This window comes from Bos grunniens, chromosome 12 (assembly GCF_055505025.1).
Source record: "Bos grunniens cultivar Pamir isolate PY7600 chromosome 12, Bosgru_T2T1.0, whole genome shotgun sequence".
Taxonomy (NCBI): domain Eukaryota; kingdom Metazoa; phylum Chordata; class Mammalia; order Artiodactyla; family Bovidae; genus Bos; species Bos grunniens.
The window spans coordinates 93,159,695-93,179,955 of record NC_141176.1 but is presented as its reverse complement, the minus strand read 5'-3'; the positions used below and the strand labels follow the sequence as shown (position 1 = coordinate 93,179,955).

Sequence of the window (20,261 nt, the reverse complement as noted above, 5' to 3'; positions counted from 1 at the left end):
TCCCGGGAGACCGCTGCCCAGAGACAGAGCTTCTGAGACCTCTTTGGCTGAATTGCTACAATCTCGGGAAGACTCCCTAGACTGGGAAAGAACAACCTGAAATGATCAGAGGCGCCAACCCCGAGGTTCTCACAGGGCCTGGAGAGTTCCAATCCCTTCTGCTCACAGGCTTTGGAGAGTCCCTGGTGCGGGGGCAAGCCACGGGTCTGCGGCAGGAGGGCATCTAGCTCTGCTCCTGTCTCAGGCGAAGCTCCAGAGACAGAAACAAATGTCGGAGATGAAGCAGACCCTGCACTGATGGATGGATATGATGCTGCAAAAGAAGAGACTGGGGGACTTGAAGGCCCAACAACAGAAAATATCAAAATCACACAGAGAGAAAAAATGAAAAAAAGCGCATTTAGTAAGTTCTGGGAAAACTTAAGTAGCCATATGTACGTGCCACTGGAGTTCCCAGAAGAGAGGAGAGGTTTGAGGGACATGAAACAGCATCTGAAAAATAATGGCCAAATTTTTTCCCAAATTCGATGAAAACTGTAAGCTCACAGATCCAAGAAGCTCTGGGACCTCCAATAACAGAAGTGCCACCAGTTAATTAAAGATCTGGTGTAAATCACGACTAAAGGATTTTCTGCCTCACCCAGATTTTTGACAGCAGTGCTTCTCAGGACAAGCAGGAAGATTAACGTGGTCAATATTCTGTGTAAGCGCCTGCCATTCCAAGCCGGCTTTGAGTCACTGCTCTTGGAGTCCGGCTGAGGTGGGCAGCTGAGAACAGAGCGCAGACACAGGGGCAGACGTGCGGGCTATTGAATTGTTAATTCTGTCTGTAGAGGTTTGGGGGAACATCCCTTTCGCTGAAATTAACATATTCACGTTCACTGCTGCTGCTAAGTCGCTTACTGCTGCTGCTAAGTCGCTTAAGACTGACTCTGTGCGACCCCATAGACAGCCCACCAGGCTCCCTCATCCCTGCGATTCTCCAGGCAAGAACACTGGAGTGGGTTGCCATTTCCTTCTCCAATGCATGAAAGTTAAAAGTGAAAGTGAAATCACTCAGTTGAGTCCGACCCTCAGCGACCTGCAGCCCACGAGGCTCCTCTGTCCATGGGATTTTCCAGGCGAGAGTACTGGAGTGGGCTGCCATTGCCTTCTATCCCCCCTTCTAACCTTTGACCTCAAGAAATCTGCCATCAGCGGCGCTCACTGTCCCGCCAGACAAGGTGGGGTGGGCGCAGGTGCGGACTGGAGGTCGGGGTGGGGGTGCCTCGCCGCTCCTTCACTGCCCCGCATGGGCGCGTGCTCCGCTCAGGACCCCCGAGGCGGCGCCGGCCGGCTACCTGCCCCGGTCCCCCGAGGGGGCTGCCCTGCTTTGGTTTTGCTTGTTTGTGTGTGTGTGTGTGTTTATTGTGACTTTGCGAAATACTCCAGGACGAGAGACAGAAAGTCTTGGTCTCCCAGAAGGAGAGAACGCAGCTTTTGGTTTAAACGGCTACTGGGAGCCCTTGAGGTTTTCCAACGTCATCACCGTAAAAACAGAAACTAGAGAAGGACATCATCTAATCTCGCTCCCTGGACCCCAGTGGGGCTCCCTTTGCCTTCAGTTTGTCTCTCCTTTGGTGGGTACATAGTCTTGAGAATACGTGCCCCGGAATGAAGTCTTCAGAAAGGACGCGGAGATCTGGGGCGCGGTCGGGGAACGGGGTGGAAAGAGGTTGGAGGCTGGTAAATGTCCGTCTGTACCTGACAGGCTGGACTCGCGTGACCTCCTCTCCGCGTTCGCACCGCCCGGTTACATAAACTTAACCCGCGACTGGGGAGAAGCTCCCGGGCGCGGGGGCGGGGGGAGGGGGGACTCCCCGCCTCCGTCCCGAAGACCCGCTGCCCCTCTGGGCTTTGATCTTCCTGAGAAAACCGGCTCGGCCCGGCGGCGGAGAGGCAGGCGCGCCCCGCCCGCCCCGCGCGGCCCCGAGGCCGGTCCTGCCGCGCGCCCCGCCCCCGCCGCCGCCCCCGCCCAGCCCCGCGCGAGCGCCGCGGTGCCGCCGCCGGGATGTGACCTTCAGAGCCGCCCGCACAGGATGACCAGAGCCACTGCCCCTCGGCGCCCGCGCCTCGCCACGGCCCCCCGGGCGCTCTGACCGCGCGCGCCCGGCCCCCGGCCCCGGTTTCAGTGCTGGCCCTCGGCCCCGGCCCCGACCCGCCCCGCCCCGCCCCGCCATGCCGCCCGGACCCGCCGCCGCCCTGGGCACCGCGCTGCTGCTGCTCCTGCTGGCCTCCGAGTCGGCGCACAGTGAGTACCGCGCGGGGCCGCGGGGCGCGCCGGGCCGGGAGCCCCCCAGCACCCCGCCCCCCCGGAGGGCGAGGGGCGCCTCGGCGCCGCACCCCGCGCGCCCCGCGGCCCCGCACGCCCGGGCCCCGGCGCCGCCGCGCTGACGGCGCCTCTCCGCTCTCTCCCCGCTCCTCCCGCCCGCCCGGGAAGCCGTGATGCTGCGGGCGCGCGAGGCGGCGCAGTTCCTGAGGCCCAGGCAGCGCCGCGCCTACCAGGTCTTCGAGGAGGCCAAGCAGGGCCACCTGGAGAGGGAGTGCGTGGAGGAGCTGTGCAGCCGGGAGGAGGCCCGCGAGGTGTTCGAGAACGACCCCGAGACGGTGAGCGCGGGGCCGCGCGGGGCGGCGAGGCGTGCGCCCGGAGCCTTGGGGAGGCGAGCGGAGCGTCGGGGCAGGCGGGTCCCCTCGACCCCCGCTCCCGCGCGCGGCACCACCCTTCAGGGGACCCGGGTCCGCGCGCGCACGGACGGGAGCGGGGGTCTGCGGCAAACCTTTCTGCGGGCACACCGACCCTTATACAGGGAGGCGGGCAGCGGCGGCGGAAGGGCAGGGTGCTGTGTGCCGCCCCGGCCACCCTCAGGCCTCCTCCTTTCGAGCCCCTGTTCTCCCGGTGATGCCAGGTGCCCCTCAGAGGAGGAGCGGCGGCCGATGCCAGCGGGGGGTCCTGTGGACGCCCGCAGCCACTTCCCGCCGCAGGCCTCGGAAGGCAGCCGCCTTGAAGGAAACTGCAACTCTGACAGCTCAACCAGAAAGCAGTAGGGTCCGGCTTAAAACGTAAACGAAATAAATGGTTGGAGAGCCCGAACAGTTTCCTGCCTCCCTGCCCCCTTGGCCAGATTAGAGGTGGGGGTGGGGCTGTCCGCAGATCCCTGTCTAGAGGCGGGAGCCTTAGCTTCAAAGACGGAGGGCTGGACGAGCCGGAAGGCAGCAGGTCCCAGGCAGGGAGGACTGGGAGGACCGATCAGGGCTGGCACACAAGGGAGGGCGGGCCAGGCGGCCACAAGGTGCGCCCTGGGAACCGCGGAGACTGCAGGAGCCTAAGGTGCTGGCTCAGGACAAGTTTCTATTAATAACGTCGTGAAGAATGTGGGGCGACAGGCAGCCGGCCTCGGGGAGTGGCCCTGGGTGCACTGTGCCATCTTAGTTGGGGCAGAGGCTGGGGTGTGTGCCCAGGAGCCCCCCGCGCGGAAGCAGGGCTGATAGAGGGGTGGGCTCACCCTGCCTTGCTCCACACCCTGAGGTCAGGATGATTTCACAGCTGGTTTTGGTTCTACTGGAATAGTTCTTTTAAAGAATTCTTCTGGGGTGGAATAAGCGTCTCGTGCAGTGAACAAATAAGTGTGAAGGATGCAGGCTTTTACGTGACTCGCGTTTCTGACTGGCTGGCTTGACCCACCCCGTGGTCCCCTATGTGAAACAAGCTTGATGGCGATGACCAAGCTGTGCCCTTCCTTGGCTTGGCACAGCCCACAGCTGCAGTGGCTGAGCTGTGACCGGTGACTCTCGGTGTCAGTAGCGGTGCGCGTTAACCGGTTGTGAGCAGCAGTTCTGCCCCGCCCCATCTCTTCTGCCTGTCCTCCCGTCTCTTTGATGATGATGAGTCCTGCTGGCCCCGGGGAGCTTGCTCCGAGGAGCGTTTCTGAAGGTCCCACACAGGCTGTGTGCTGGCTGCCTGGGTTGCTGCCCGGCTGCGGGGTGTGTGATAAGTGTGTTCCTACCAGTCCCAGGCCCAGCCTGGAACACTGGCTGCCACAGAGCATGGGATGGGGCTTGCAGGTGACCAGGCTTGAGGGCAGTGAGGCCGCCGCCCGCACCAGCCCTGCCCCATCCAGGCCCTGCTCCTGCAGGACAGAGAGGCCTTGGGCTGGACACACCGCACACTGGTCACCGCGCACCCTTCCCAGAGCCTACCCCGCCCCACTGTAGCTGCTCTTAGGTTTGTAACAACCCTATCTGTGCTTAGTCACTCAGTCTTGTCTGACTCTGTGTGATCCCGTGGACTGTAGCCCACCAGGCTCCTCTGTCCATGGGAGTCTCCAGGCAAGAACACTGGAGTGGGTGGCCATGCCCTCCTCCAGAACCTTGTCTGCAGTGGATGAAACGAGGGCAAGGACAGCAGTGCTCACAGCAGCGACTTTAACACGGGGCCTTGCACCCCCTGGTGCCATGCCCTCCCTTCCTGGGGGTTTGCCTCCCACACCCGCCCCATCCACCCCATCACACAGGGCCTTGCACTTCCCCCAGCGTCCTGCCCTCCCTTCCAGGGGGAGTTGCCTCCCACACCCGCCCCATCCACCCCGTCAGGAACGTGTGGACTCCTTGCACATCAAAGCCGCGTGTGAGTTTTCAGAATGCTGTCCTGCTTCCTGACCCATCCTCGAATCACAGTCACACCTTTCCCTTTATTACCAGCTTCCCGGGTGGACTGGCTCCTTCTGCGTTCACCGAGGGGCAATGGCTTCTGGAGGAGCCAGTTCGGGTCGGGTCGGGGGTTGGGGCTGGTGCTTAGGGGACTTCCTCGTGTCCAGTTCTGCTCTGGTCGACCAGATGCCCCTCCAGGCGTCCACGCCATCTTTTCCCTCACTTTGAGGAGGTTCTGGATTCCAGGACTGGGGGAGACCCTGCAAACACAACTCACTCCTAATAAACCTTTGGAAAAGCAGCTAGTCAGGTGAGGCGGTCCTGTGACCTCACGCATGGGCACCCGGCTCCTGAGAGTCTGGGCTCTCCTGAGAAGCATCACTTCCTTGCCCTCAGATTCCTGGCTCTTTGTGATCGTGTGTGGGTGTGACCCCAACGAGGCCCTGGCCTTAGTTCAGGAAGTCGCAGGAGCCCCGTGCATCCCAATGTGTGACGGGGAGGCTGCGGCCTCTGGGCTGAGAGCGCTGCCAGATCAAGGGGCCGCTGCCAGGACAGCCTGTCCTCACCCGCCAGCCGCGGCAGGACTTCCTCCGTGCGGCTGCCCCATCACAGCCACACACGCCTGCGTGAGCGTTTCCCATGGGCCCTTTGCTTCTGGCAGAGGGGCAGCGTGTCCGGTGTCTCCAGGGCTGCGGGTGGGGCAGAAGGTGGGGGCGGCCGCCCTGTGCCCGGGCTGGGTGGGGGCTCCGGCACCTGGAGCCGGCTCTCTGGGCCACGTGCCTGCCCTGGAATCCCTGGAGGCGGTGCCCTCTGTGCTGGGTGTGTTCTGGGTGCTTCCTGCCCAGGCAGATTGTTCCACCCTGGGCCGCCTTCCTGTCTGTGGACGGGCCCCTCCTCTGAGCAGGTAGCTGTGGGCACCTTCCTGATTCCGGGGGCTGTGGAGCCTGGAGAGGAAGGCGCCTGGGGCCTTCCTGATGCGTCCAGTGCTTCCCAGGCTTCCCTCCAGGCACGAATAGTCTCCTCCACATTCTTCCAGCCTCAGGAGTGTTCCACCCTGCCCTCCCCTGGAGCCCTGTGATTAGACTTCCTTCTTATCTTGTTTTCCTCTCTTGTTACTCTGTCTTCCCAGCACTGTCCTCCTCCTGGGGTCTTGTTCAGAGGACTCTGGGTGCCGGGCGCCCTGCTGGCCTCCCCGAGTTCTCCCGAAAGTTCGCCAGCCCGGAACAGTCACCTTCCTACTTAGGTCCTTCAATGCAAGCGGGCGCCAGAGCCCGTACCAGTGCCCTTGGCTTCAGGAAAGGATTCTGAATGAAAGACTCACCCAGCCTGACCCTCGGCCCAGGCCTGGTTCGCCACCTCCCAGCGCAGGGGCCACCTGAGGCCTGCAGGTCGGAGGGGGCTCCAGGTCTTGGTCCTCCAGCCCTCGTTTGTTTGAGATACAGACAGTGATGCTCACACGTCGCAGACTCGGTCCTCACAGGTCCGCAGACTCGGTGCTCACACGTCGCAGACTCGGTGCTCACAGCTCACAGACTCAGCACTCACATGTCCGCAGACAGTGCTGCTTGGGGCGGGGGACACCCCCAGGGAGGGGACAAGCCCTCCCTCAAGTCTCCCGTTGTTGCAGTGGCCTGAGGGGTCTCAGGGGCACAGAAATGGGGTCCCAGCAGGAGGCGATGGGGACCTTGTCACCCCCAGTGACCTCCAGGATAGCCGAGGCCCACTGCCCCCCACGCGCCACCCCACCGTGACAGCAGCTCCCTAACATTCACTCACTCAGATGCTCAGGCACACTTCCCTCAGCCCCCTGAGGGTCCATCAAGGATGGGACCAGGCCCCACGGGTGCAGACTCAGCCCCAGCTCCTGTCTGTCCAGGAAGCCCCCTGCTCACTGCAGCCAGGCGTCCCCCAGGACCCAGTCCCTCCCAGGCTTCCTCCACTGGAAGCCAGCAGGGGCGGGTTCTCTGAGTTGTCTGGCCTGTTGAATTTTCTCCAGAGTTGACTCCGCACGACCCAGAGGCCTGCAGACTGCTGGTTAGACGGGTGGCACGCAGGGCCCCCACATGGGCCAGCCTCTCCCCCGATGGCCTTGGGGGAGGGACAGCTCTGTCTGGCCCCCGTTTGCTGCCCCTGAGCCCTCATACACGCTACTCCCGGGGGGGTCAGCCCAGTGCGGAGCTGGGCCCTGCGGCCTAATGACAGGACAGGCCCCTAAATGATACGTCGTCCGCGCCCATGGGCTCAGCATCTGTGGAAAAACGAAAGATGTTCTGAAGGACACTGCAGGTCTGCTTGTGGGACTTAGAGAGAAAATGCCCTTTAAGAAGCTGATGTTCACAGCCTGGTTTCTGAGATGCCGAGTGGCTGGGCTGGGACGCTGTAAACCCAGCGGGGCTGTTGCTTTACTCCAGCTCTGCCGGTGCGTGTGGGATGTGCTGTGTCTGCTGGGCTCAGAGGTGGGAGCTGTTTCTGGGCTGCAGACTTTGGTGGGTTTGAGAGTTAGTATAGATATTGGGGTTCCTGGCCCTGTGATGGTGACTTCAGTCCAGTGATCTCACTGCAGTCACGTGTGTACGCCTGTAATTGTGATCCTGGGAGAGTGCAGGTCGTTACGTTTTAAAGTAATTTTTAAGGAGGAGTTGGGTGTGGGATGACCCCCAAGCCCTCATGCTCTGTGCCCTCACCCAGCTCCTGAGACCACGAGGCCTCATTCCTGCCAGGCCATCTCTGCTGGCTCCTGCCCTGCCCTTCTGCTCCGTGGGCTCCTGGTGGAGGCCCCCTGCTCACCAGGAGCTGCTGGGCATGTCCTTCTCCCTCCCCCGCTCCCATGCTGTCCAAGCCCCCAAGGCCCGCCACCATGTGTGGGCAGGGACAGGTCAGAGCGGGCAGGAGCGTCGCTCAGACTTGGAGGAAGATGCGTTGTTCTCTGTCACCCTGTAACGTGTCAACAGGAGCTACTCTTCTGGGGCCGCAGGAGGTTCCACGCCTGCTTTTTTTCAGCTCCTGCCAGCATATTCACAGCTGCCAGGAGGAGCACCTGGCCAACAGTGGGGTACTCCTGTGTCACCAGAGGGTATGGTGAGGCCTGGCCCCTGGGGAGGCTCAGGACCTGGAGAAGCTTAGGCCCCAGTGCAGCCCAGTGGCTTCCTGTCCTGCTGGTGGGCACCCTAGCCACTCAGGTGAGCATCATAGCTGCATTTGGCCTTGAGAACAAAAGCGTCTCCAAGCAAAGCTGTGAATGATCAGCCAGTGCTGTGAAGGGGAGTGCCCGCAGCCCTGAGAGGCCTCCGCCAGGAGAGCATAGGAGAAGGAAAGAAAGGCCTTCGTGTTGCCCATTTCCCAGAACATTCTCACCGACTCATGAAATCTTCACTTTGCAGGCCATGACACATCTATTTGCACTCATTTTTCAAATTCAGTTAGCCTGGTACTTTGGCCTCATTCAGTTCAGTTCAGTTCAGTCACTCAGTCGTGTCTGGCTCTTTGCAACCCCATGAATCGCAGCACGCCAGGCCTCCCTGTCCATCACCAACTCCTGGAGTTCACTCAAACTCATATCCATCAAGTCGGTGATGCCATCCAGCCACCTCATCCTCTGTCGTCCCCTTCTCCTCCTGCCCCCAATCCCTCCCAGCATCAGGGTCTTTTCCAATGAGTCAACTCTTCACATGAGGTGGCCAAAGTATTGGAGTTTCAGCTTCAGCATCAGTCCTTCCAATGAACACTCAGGACTGATCTCCTTTAGGATGGACTGGTTGGCCTCATTAGAGTGGTTTAAATAAGACAGTGTGTTTCTCTCTCATGTAAAAGGTGGAAGGCAGGCTGCCCAGGGCTGCTCAACGGTGGGGGCCCAGGGACTTACGTGATTTATTTGTGCTCCACTGCACGAGTGCATGGCCTTTGTCTCCCAGGCCTCCTCACACAGTGGGCAAGATGCTGGAGAACCAGCCATCACATCTGCATTCCAGCAAGGAGGCCAGAGAACCAAAGTACCCCACTCTCTCTTTACTGTTTTGCTCCCTGTGTGTATCCCATTGGCTAGGACTTAGTCACACGGCCACGCCTAGTTGCAAGGGCGTCTGGGAAGTGTAGTCCTGCAGCTGGCTGCACTGTTGCTTAACTGAATCCAGAGTTCTATTACTGGAGATGAAGGGAGAATTGGATGCTGGACAGCAGCTACAAATCTCTGCTGTGGGGAAGCAGTATTTGGAAACAAACCTGTTTTATGAGGTCCATTTCCAAGAGTATTTTCGTGCCTGGCAGGAGACACTGTACTGAGCCACGCCAGGAGGTTTTGCACAACATGCTTCGCACGCAGGTCTTTCAGCTGCACTTTCACAACCTGTGCTGGGAGGGACCAGCCCCCTCCAGTCCCTGGCTCAGGCCCCACCCTGGGCCTCGGGTCTCCCATCCGCCGGAGCCTGCAGATGCCCGGGCCTGCCAGCAGCTGAGCCGCTGCGGGTCACCGGAGCAGTGGGGACTCATAGGGGGCGGTGCGAAGGGATGTGCCGGGGGCAGGGGCAGACTGCTGGGAAGCTCTCAGTAGCGAGGGGCGCTGGGATCTCCACGCCCCAAGGGTCACTGCCACCTGCCCCAGGCCCTGAGCATAGCATCCAGGGCAGCTCGTCCTGACACTGATGTGACCGGGACCCGGAGAACCCTGCCCGGCCCCTGTCATGTGGGGCCAGGCTGGGTGGGAGGGGATGGCTGTGGGGATGGAGGGGTGTTGCGGCCCTGGGAGTCACACGCACGCACACACGTGCCGAGCTGCTGCAGGCCCCGGGTCACCCGTGCCTCTGGCTGGTGACATCAGGGCTTTGTTCCAGGGCCTCCCTGCAGCCTGTGCGTCAGTGTCTGAGGACGGAGGGGACGCAGTGCCCTCACAGGGTGCCTGGGGGCCCACCTGGGGTCCTCCAGGAGAGCAGGGCCTAGGGCATCTGGGAGGCCCGTGGCCTGAGAAGTAGCGTCTGCGTTTCCTTTGGTCTCACAGAGTCCTCCGCGCCTAGTTGGGAGAATCTCAGGAGAAGAATTGGGGGAAGGAAGGGAAGAAGGCATTTGTCTGAACTCTGCCAGGAAGATGTGTGGAGCCCTGCGGGGTCAGCGGGCACCGAGGGAGTCTGGGCGCCTGCCTGCAGGAGGGGTTGTGCTGAGCCTCATGCTCTCGGGGCCCAGCGCCTGGGCAGCAGCAGCCTCTGGACGAGACCGGGGTGCTGGCCAGGCTGGGCCTTGGCGGGCCCTCCCCTCTGGCTCCCGGGGAGAACACCTGTGTCCGCCCTGTCAATAAGCGAACTGCTGTGACACCCAGCCTGCTTTCAAAGAGTAGAGATCTTTGGAACTAAAATTGTGGACAGCTACAGGTTAAAGAAAGCAATAAATTCTCAGTTCACTGTTTGAGAAACCACTGGATTTGTTGCAGTGTGATGTGAGAGTCCTGTCATGTTGGGTAACCCAGGTAAAGGTCCCGGACACTCCAGACAAAAGCATTCAGGCACCACCGACACGGTGTGTCTGGAGGGCAGCATCCGCAGAGGTCAACGGAGCTGGGGGTGGGTGTCCCCGGCTCATCTGCGCTCAGGGCAGGGAGCATGAGTGGCTGGTGGAAGGGAGGGCTGCATGGGGGCGGGAGTCCCAGCCTCACCTGGGCCCCGCGGGGATGTGAACGGCTCTCCTTTCCCCTTCGGGGGATGGCTCATGAGGAGCAGAGGGAGAGGAGGCTCAGATGTGCTGTGCCGTGGCACTCGACATGGCCAAAGCCCACGGCAGCCTCACTGCAGACCTCTGCTCTCCTGCTAACCCCAGACAGATGCCACGACCCACAGATCCCGGGAGACCCCGAGAGTGCTCATCACAGGGGCCCAAACCCGCCTGTCTGTCTGTTCCCAGAGCCAACTGGTGCAGGACTGAAACTGGGAGGAGAAAACGCAGCCGGTTTGTAGGGAGCAGGCCTGGGAGCCAAAGGGGGCAGGCCCCTCCCCGCAACCCCGCCTGCCTCTGTATCACGTTTGCATGGATGTCACCTTCTCCGGTGCTTCAGAAGCCCTGGACTCGGTCCCATCTTTGCTTTTAAAATAACGTTTTATAAGAAGCACCCCTACCAGAACGTTATTTCTAAAAGCATGAACTGACTGCATCTGCCCAAGGCGCCCCCACCCAGCCCCCAGGCCCGGGGGCCCAGCCGGGTGATGGAGGTGACACGCAGGGTCATGGGGAAGCAGGGCTGCGGCTGACCTGAAGTCTCAGCTTCCTCATCTGTGATAATGGGCTGAGAGCGACCTTCCTGGGAGGGTGGTCGGGAGGATTAGACACCAGCAAGCTGGCAACATCAGGTCACTTGGTTTCCTCGGGGAGGGGATGTAGGACCAAACGGCTCCGCCGTCAGCCCTGAGGGGCGGCAGAGGCAGGGGCGGGCTGCTGTGACCCCGCCCCGTGGCAGCTGGAGACCAGAGTTGCTGCCCAGCTCCAACCTTGTAATTCGCAGTCATGGCTGAAAGGACCTGCCCTTCACACCCTCTGTCCTCTTCTGGCGTGGTTTACAGACACAGGAACTACTGGGAGTCCTCCCACCAGAGTCTGAGGCTGGGTTCTTTCCAACATGTTTCTTATCCTCCTGAAAGACACTTTACCCACGTGGTATAGCTGCTGTTGGTGGCACTGGGCTGCTGGTTTCAGCCAGCTGGTCTCAGCATGCAAGCACCCTGCAGAAGCCCTGGGCTGCTTGGGCCTCCCCTCCCCTCCCCTGCCCTCCCCTCCCCTGTCCTGCCCTGCCCTCACCAGCCCTCCCCTCCCCTGCCCTGCCCTCCCCTGCCCTCCCCTCCCCTGCCCTGCCCTCCTTTGCCCTCCCCTGCCCTCCCCTCCTCTCTTCCCTGCCCTGCCCTGCCCTCACCAGACCTCCCCTCCCCTGCCCTGCCCTCCCCTGCCCTCCCCTCCTCTCCCCTGCCCTGCCCTGCTCTCCCCTCCCCTCCCCAGCCCTCCCCTCCCCTCCCCTGCCCTGCCCTCCCCTGCCCTCCCCTCCCCTCCCCCCCCCGCCCTCCCCTCCTCTCTTCCCTGCCCTGCCCTGCCCTCCCCTCTCCTCTGCCCTCCCCTGCCCTCCCCTCCCCCTCCTTGCCCCTCCCCTCTCCCCTCCCCCCTTCCCTCCCCTCTCCTCCCCTCCCCCTCCCTGCCGTCTTAGAGGCAGAAAGCAGCTTTCTCCCCCGCCCTCGCCCTCTGCAAGCACCTACCTCCTGGGGGGAGGGGGAGGTTCCTAGCCCAGTGGCCATGGGGGTGCTCAGACGCCAGACACTCTGACAGTTAACCGCTGCCTTTCTTTTTCTCTTTCCACAGGAGTACTTTTATCCAAGGTACTTGGGTAAGTTGAAATCATGGCCTCCTTTAGTCGGGGAGACGTTATGTGTTGGAGGAGAGGTTGCTAAGACCTTGTCACCAAGTTGTTCCTGGAGGGACAGAGCTCCGTGACAGAGATGGGACCTCCGGGCTCACGGAGCAAAGCCTGGCCTGTGTCCCTAACCCTAACCCTAACCCTGCAGCCAGTGTCGCTGTTGGCAAACCTCCGCTCCACTCTGACCCCCAGCTCAGCTGGTTAACGGGGGAATATGGTTGATTTAGTCTCAGGACTCCCCGCTGTGATGTTACTAAAGACCCCGGGGAGCTCTTGTCTGTGTGGGGTGTAGCTATTGACACCATAAGACTAACTAAAGCTGGGAACATTAGAGATGATTTTGCTTAACTCCAATGACAAGATTGTGCAAGCAAGCCGCCTTGGCTGTCAAGCAGCGACGTCTCTGTGAGTGTTGAGGGGGAGGGGGGCTGGAAAGCCCCGCTGCACTTTGGGGGAACAAGAGGAAGACAGCCCGTCTCTCCAGGGCGATCTGGAAGTCCCCAGGGAACTGCTCCTTGATCAGTGCTGTTTTGAGGCTTGCTGGGGCGTCTGTACTCACAACGAGAGAGGCATCCGGGGCTCTCCCTTCTGATTGTGTCGAGTGCACTTGGGTCACTTTTCCGCTGGCCTTGCAGCCTCTTAGAGGCGCTTCGCAGAGTGGACTGTGGTCGGCCCCGGGCAGCCCAGCCCGGGCCCCGTGTGGCCTTGCTCCTGGGTGTGCGGGTTTGTTTCCTCAGGAAAGGGCGACCGTGGTCCCCTGGCCACCTCTGGTCCTGTCCACTGCTCATGCCCACGTCCTCCAATTTGCTTGAGCAGCAGCAACCTCCTGAAGGGCCAGTGAAGTGGCTCAGCACCCACTGTGCCCAGATGCACGTGGTTGCTCCCCAGCCCCGGCCCCGTGGGGAGGCCCAGTCGACTGAGTAGTGGGGGGAGGAGCTCGGTCTCCATCAAACCCAGGGCGCTGTTCCAAACAGGGTCAGGTTGAGATGGAGCTCAGGTCTCTGCCACGGTCAGAGAGCCTCCCGAGGGCCACCAGAGAGCCTTCTATGCAATGGCAGGAGCCTCCCCCGTCAAAGTCAAAGGGGCTGGTGCCCCTTGGACAGAGCTCTGCCCGTTGGAGGCACCTGCTCATTTTTGGTGTTAAAATTCTGTGTCAGCATGAGCGCCTCTGTCAGGGGGTGACACCCCACTCCCTGTCTTGCAGAATGCATCAATAAACATGGATCTCCGTACCAAAAGAACCCAGCTTTCGTCACCTGTGTGCAAAGTAAGTGTGCTCCTGCCTCACAGCCCCTGAGTCTGGGATCTTGGGGTCTTGTGGTCATTCCCAGGGGCCCTGAGTGTCCCTGTGGCCTTCGGAGCCACAGCCTGAGGTCAGCCCCCTCTGCCCTGAGCCAAAGTGTGTGTGGCATGAAGTGCATACCTCTGCGAGGTGGAGGGAAGGCCCGTCTGGGCCCACATCCTGGTTAGTAGAGTCCCCTTTCACCGCAGCCACTGGTTCTGAGAATGCTCTCAGCCCACTTGGTGGGCAGCATGCCTGGTAAGCAAGGTGCACTGGCAAACTCCTGGGCTCTCTCCAGTTTTTTATTGTAACAAATAAACCAGAGTGGCCTCCTTGTCTCCCTGAGCACCTCTGCTGGGTGAGCTCCTAGGAGTAGAAGTACGAAGGGAAAGCTGTGTCTTTCCCAGTTTTGACGCAGACCTGGCCCATTATCCCTACAGAGGGCAGGAGTGCCCCCAGTACCTGCACCAGCCAGCTGTACTTCTTTCTACTTTCTACCTCTTCCAGTAGAAAAGTGGGGAAATGGCCCTCAAGCCATTCAGTTTAGCTCTTCTTACTCACGAGTGAAGCCAAGCTTCACGTGTTTCTTTCTCTGCGAATGGTTTGTTCACATTCTTTGCCTGCCTTTCTCGGTTTGTAGGAGCTGATGATAGATTTTGCAGGTTAGCCGTTTGTAGTAAAGGTAGCAAGATTCCCCCTCAGCTCATCATGCATCTTTGTTATTATTATTACTTTAAATTATCATACGGTAACACTGCCATTTTTGGTGTCCGGTCACATGGCTTTCATCCACATGTACACACGTCTCAGCTGAACCTGACTCCAGGCCTGGCTCTGGCCTGAGAGTCCTGTGGAGCAGACACGTTATCTCTGCCCCCCTCAGCCTTTGGTGCAGCCGTCTGTGACCCACCTGTCCCCACGAGGGCAGTGTCTCGGCACTTGCTGTTCTGAGCATGCCCTGCCCAGGTCATAACTTGCCATTGCCCTCACACTTCTGGAAGGAGGAGCAGAAGCCACGAGACTGGCCCCCACTGACCACGGCAGGTGCCGAGCATTCCAGTGCACAGGGCGGCCTCCCCGCCGCACCCTCCCCCCGCCATCAGCGGGCAGATAACCATTCACCTCCCTCCTGTGGGGCCTGGGTCAGGACTCAGCCCAGAGCCTGTCCGCGGGCTGCCTGCGTCCACCGAATTCCTCAGAAGCTTGGGACACCTGCAAACATACTCCTCACTCTGCCCCAGAGATGAGCTTCCCAACGAGGCAGCAAAGGAAAGCAGGTGGAATTCTTCCTGCTGGGAGTTGTCCGCCCCCAGGAGAAGGCGGGGTTGCCCTCTCGGCCTAGGGACCCTGAGATTTGTAAGGGGTGGTGTTGGGCATTCTAGGCAAATTCCAGGCGAAGGTAATGAATTCGGGCTTGTCTTTCTGCAATAACTTAAGTCTAACTGAGTGTTTCGGGTGGGGACGCACCCTTGCCCAGCCGCCCCTCCCGTGGGGCCTCTGACATGCTGGGTGCTGTGGGGGGACAGTGGGACCATCCGGGTCGGGAGCTGCCTGGCCCCACGCACGTCCCCCGCTGCCCAGGGGTCCCAGGCACACTCCAAGCGAGCTGGACGTGGGCCTGCTGAGTGCTCAGGGAGCAGGGGCCACTGCTTGAGTCTCAGGGGAAGCTGGACAGGGAGGTGGGGACCTGTACCTGCCTCCTGTGCCTGCCAGGGCCCTGTGACCCATTCCCTGGGAGGTCCAGCTCTGGGACCCTGCCAGGCCTGGCCTCTCCCCCGCTTCCCCAGGGCACAACCCCAGCCTCTAGCCTGGTGGGTGGGCGGCCGCTCCCTCCAAGCTGACCTGAGTTTCCTGGGATCAGTCAGGGCCTGGCCGGCCTGGTCTGTGACGCCCTCCGGGGGAGGTGGGGTTCGGTGTGGCCAGCCAGGACCAGCAGGGGGACCTCAGTGCCCCCGACCCGCCTCAGTGCTCTCACAGCTCAGGGTCCCCTTCTCTTTGCTTTCCACTCAGAGCTGCCTGACCAGTGCTCTCCAGACCCCTGCAATAAGAAGGGGACCCATGTTTGCCAGGACCTCATGGGCAACTTCTACTGCCAGTGCAGAGACGGCTGGGCAGGGCGACTTTGCGACAGGGGTAAGGCTGCATTGCCTGGGGAGATGGGGGTGTCAGGACACCCCTCAGGGCCGCCCAAGGGCCTGGGCTGGCAGAGGACACAGCCACACCAGCCTGTCTGGCTGCAACAGGAGTGAGGAGACTTTGAGGGGATGCCAGCTGTGTGGGGACACAGGACCCTCACTGGTCCTCTCCCAAGGAGAAGATGGGTGCATGGGGCCCTCAGCCTCTCAAGTCCTCCCGGGGGCGTGGACGTCTGGACAGCAGGTGTCCTGCTGCCCCTGGCAGGGCTCCATCCAGCTTGAAAAGCCACCATGCGGAGCCCCCAGCAGTGCCCAAGCCAGGCCAGCTCTTCCAGGGCGCCGGGGGGCGGGCGGGCACGCCCTCCCTGAGGCCCACCATCTGGGCCCCCACTGATCAGAAGGGAGTCAAGAGCAGGTTCACTTCCACCCTCCTTGAGTTTGCAGCGTGCTGGGTCAGCAGAGAAGATGCAGGAGACCCCTGGGACCTGGTTAGAACCCTTGGGCACCCCTTCGCTGCAGAGGGAGCCCTGAGCCCCTCAGACCCTGTTGTCCAGCCACAGAACTGGGTCCCTGTGCCCCCCACCCAGGACCTGGGGGTGGATTCCACGGGGCTGGGGCTGCAGACGCTGCCAAGTGTTCCAGGCGGTCATGGGTCCCCTCTGGCTCCGTGTCCTTTTCCCAGATGTCAACGAGTGCAGCCAGGAGAACGGGGGTTGCAGCCAAATATGCTACAACCAGCCGGGCAGCTTCCAGTGTGCCTGCCACGGGGGCTACATGCTCTCCCCAGACAGTCGGACCTGCCTCGGTGAGCCTGACCCAGGACCCCCCCGCCTCTGTGCTAGCCTGTTCGCTTTTGCAGTTGCCAGAAGTCGGCAGGCTGAAGCCTCAGTCGCTTGGCTCCTCTGCAAGAGGCTGAGGCTGTGGCTGGCTCCTTGGCTCTGGAGGGAGGGCAGGAGGGTGTCCCGCAGACACAGCACATGCCCAGGCTTGTCCGTGGCCAAGGGCCCCAGAGCCGGGACACAGGCTGATTCACTCAGATCTGTGGACGGAGCCAGCCCAGCTGGGAGGCCTGCCTGCTGCTCGGGGAGAGGGGGTGGGGTGATCGCTGGGCCTCCTTCCTGGCCACGGAGCCTGCAGACGTTCCTTTGACCTCAGGGCCCCGGACGCCTTGTGAGGAGGTGCGGGCAGGACGCCTGGGGTCCCACTGCTCACTGCTACAGGATCAGAGCTCACAAATGGTAGAAAGGGAAGGTGCCTTTAATCAGAGTGCTGGCACTCTGAGGAGATGGTGGGCTCAGCAGCCCCCAAAACCACCTCCGAAGCCTCGGCTCAGCCTTGAGAGCTTTTAAAGGGATGCGGGAAGGAGCCTTATTAGCCACTGAGACTGGGGTCAGCGTCCTGCTCCCCGCACAGAGTGCAGGCCCCTCAGCTCTCCTCACGGCCCCTCCAGGCACTGTCTTACTGTTCGGTCACACCGTTTGTTCACGAGGTTACTGAAGGGGAAGCTGGGGGAGAGATCAGGTCATCTGTTGTTTATTTTTAGTTCTTTGATCTGCACAAAGAACCATTAAGTTAAGCAAGGTGCTGTGTGAAGGTGTGCTTGGGCCAGAGACAGGCGAGCAGGGCAGGGCCTGGTTAAAAGCTGGTTACAACGCAGTTTTGCTAAAGTGATGAGAAAGGGGGCTTCCTGCTGAGGGCAGAGTCCTGCCAAGGGCTGCTCGCAAGTGCTCACTTACCAGAACATCACTGCGTCTCTGAGGGGTTGAGCTGGAGGTCTGTCTTCTGTAACTTGCTGCTGACACGGGCGCCACGCTCTCAGAGGGAGTGATGTCTGTGTAGGCCTGGAGCATCTCTTTGCTGACGGTTTCAGTTGCCCCCTTACACATACGGGCAGAACAAACGATTCCGATGCCCACAGAGACAGACTGTCAGGAGCGGTAGTGTGAATCCCATTCTCTCGAGGCCACAGGTTTAGTCCTGCTCAAGACGGAGCCACTTCCGGCATCTGCAGTCTGCTGTTCGTGCAGTCTGCCTCTTGCCTGCAGCGGCAGTCACAGCCTCTGTAAACCTCCTCAGAAATGCTCATCCGACACTGAGTGTGACCATGGTCCTGATCAGAACTGCTGTTTCGTACTTATTGGTGGGGTGCGTGGGGGTGCTGCAGGGTTCTGCTCGAGGCCTCCAGGATCCTACCTTACCACTCCCGCCCCACTGGCTTCCCAAGGCTCCAGTCACCAGCCTTCCTCTGAGAAAGGTCTGCTCTGGAGTGAAGCAGAAAGCAGCTACCCTGCCCCCCCACTTCTGCAGTCAGTCTGGGGCTCCCCACAGCCAGCCCCCGGGGCACCCCAAGAAACCACTGCAAGCTGCCCGCTCCCCAGAGGCACCCCTCTCTCACCCCCACTCTCCCAGAGGCAACTCGCTTGCCCACCTCCCTCTCCCCATGAATTCCCATCTGTCACGGCAGCACGAGGGGTCAGGGCCCGGGGTCTGGAAGCCCCAGGGGGGCCCTGAGCACAGACGCGGCTCGACTCTCTTATCTGGAGAAACCGCCTCCAGTCCATGCACATCGGTGCCTCCCGGGCCTGACGAGCCGCGGGAGGCCTCCTCGTGTCCCGGTGGCGGGTCCCATCCCCCGCTCTTCACAGCCGTCTGCCTCCCCCTAAGAACGCACTTCCAGGCAGGCTGTGTCATAGGGCGGTCATTGTGGGGTGTGGAGGGTGGTGCTCAGGGACCCAAGGGCTTCTCCCCCCACTTCTCCAGGGGCCCTTCTCTACTCAGGCTCAGCCTCTCTTGTGCCCACAGCTGCCGGGGCAGTCCTGAGGGCCGGCCCAGACTGCGGGGCTCAGATTCTAGGGAAGCCCTGTGCTGTCCGTGTGGGTGCCCCAGGAACTGTCGCCGCTCTGAGAAGCGCCCTCTTTGGAAAACCCCAAGGGCCGGCTTTGAACCTCTGGTCGACCTCGCAGACCACCCAGGGGTGAGGCAGCCTCCGGCTCTGAGTGAATCCAAGCATCCTGCATCCCTGGCTGCAGGACAGCAGGGCGGGCCCTGTGCCTCCCGTTAGCAGGACTGGTCGCTACTTAGCATGTTGGCACGGGCCCCGCCCCGATGCTGGTTTCGGGGTGTGCCTGCAGACGCGGGCCCGATACCTGCCTTTCTCCTGGTGTCACTGTTTCCTTAGCAGCCCTGCAGTGAGGCACAGTCTCATCATGTCCTCTGTGGTCAGCCCTGAGATGCTGAGAGCGAGGGGGTGGGGACCCTGCACCCGTGGGGCTGGGCTCCTGGGGTCTGCTCTGAAGCGCTGCCCAGCCTTTGCGGATGAGTCTCTGGGCACTTCCTTGGCTGCCGACAGGGGACCACCCAGAGGCCAGTCATTGCTCATTGTGAGCTTTCGTGGAGCCAGTTAGGTTGAGCAAGACTGCAGGGTGGGCTGTGAGCTTTCCCTACGATTGTGCTGAAGTTTCGGCAGCTGAGGGCGGGGGCTGGCACTGCTGAGCCAGCATGGTGCGGGGTACCTGCCCATGGCCCCCAGTGTGAGTGTGGTGCCTGCCTGCCTGGGGACTCTGCTTGGCACCTCGCACCCCTGAATAGCTGGGGGCTGGTCTGGACCCACTGCCAGCCCGGCCCACGTGGGCTCAGCCCAGCCTGGCTCCTGCAGTGCCTGCCGGCCCTGACAGCGGGGGCCCTGCGGGTTTACAGGCTTCCTGCGGGGAGCACGTGGATCATTCCCGCCATCTCTGGGAGGAATCTTAGTTTCCACATCTGAAATGTTTGCCGAGCTGCCCTTGTGACAAAGTCAGGAGTAGCTCTGAGTCTTTGCGGGCAGATCTTATTTGAAGTACCAGTTGCACTTTCTAGAAATTCCCTCTGTCTCCTCAGGAACCAGCTCTTGGCTGCAGGTTTCTCCTGCTGATACTGGTTTGTCCATGTGGCAGAGGGGAAGGAGCCTCAGGACGACCCCGGACGGTCACTGACCGTGGCTGTGGTGCTGGTTTCCTCGGGCAGACCTCAGTGTGAGGCCCGTGCAGTCAGCTTGATGGTCGGGGGGCTCTGGGGATGCGGGTGGGACTTGGGTTAAAAGGCCCCAGAGGTACTTTTTTACCTTCCTGGATTACTGTCATTTGAATTAGGCAACAGCTCTGTGCACCGGGCCAGCCAGTGCCCCACAGACAGGAATCCGCCTTCTCAACCAGGCCCCGATCAGAAACTCCCCACCCACCCCCAGCCCTGCTTCTGGGCTGGGGCTGAAAACCCAAGGGTTAGAAGGAAGGGAAGAGACAGCAGAGGAGGGGGAGAGGGGAGGATGGACAGGGGGAGGGGGGCAAGGGGCAGAGGAGGGGGAGGAGAAGAGGGGGAGGGGGACACTGCACTGACTCCGCCAGGCGAGGCTGGGCTCCCCCCACAGAGCTGGCCGCCTCTCCACAGTTCCTGGCCAGCGGGCAGCAGCTCCTTCCAGGCCGGCTGCCAGCAGGCCCGGTGGACCTGATGCAGCTGGTTTTTCCTGCAGACGTAGACGAATGTGTGGACGCGGGCGCCTGCGGGGCGGCGCGGTGCCAGAATCTGCCAGGCTCCTACTCCTGTGTCTGCGACGAGGGCTACGTGTTCAGTTCACAGGAGAAGGGCTGCCAAGGTACCTACCTGAGGCCACGTGGGACACACAGGCACACACAGGGCGCCATGCTCCAGGGAGCGCTATGCCGTGTGCCCCCCGAGGGGCTGAGCACCTGCACACGCGTGGCGTGGCCCCTGCCACACCACACGCGCGGTGTGGCCCCTGCCGCACCAC

The 20,261-nt window shown here is 61.4% G+C and overlaps 1 protein-coding gene across 4 annotated transcripts in view; it reads left to right on the top strand.

Moving 5' to 3' along the window:
• Positions 1-2,038: 2,038 nt before the first annotated feature.
• Positions 2,039-20,261, top strand: part of GAS6 (growth arrest specific 6) — a 28,290-nt gene continuing 10,067 nt past the window's right edge. Inside the window, exons 1-8 of one of the 4 annotated variants that reach the window (XM_086330726.1) lie at positions 2,039-2,290; positions 2,480-2,646; positions 12,007-12,031; positions 13,266-13,328; positions 15,354-15,476; positions 16,161-16,283; positions 19,355-19,488; positions 19,983-20,105. Coding sequence is in view for 3 of the 4 variants with exons in the window: in XM_086330722.1 (XP_086186848.1) it covers positions 2,218-2,290; positions 2,480-2,646; positions 12,007-12,031; positions 13,266-13,328; positions 15,354-15,476; positions 16,161-16,283; positions 19,983-20,105 (697 nt within the window). In the remaining variant the exon portion in view is untranslated. The remainder of the gene's footprint in view (positions 2,291-2,479; positions 2,647-12,006; positions 12,032-13,265; positions 13,329-15,353; positions 15,477-16,160; positions 16,284-19,354; positions 19,489-19,982; positions 20,106-20,261) is intronic. The other 3 variants (XM_086330722.1, XM_086330723.1, XM_086330724.1) reach the window with 3 other exon arrangements.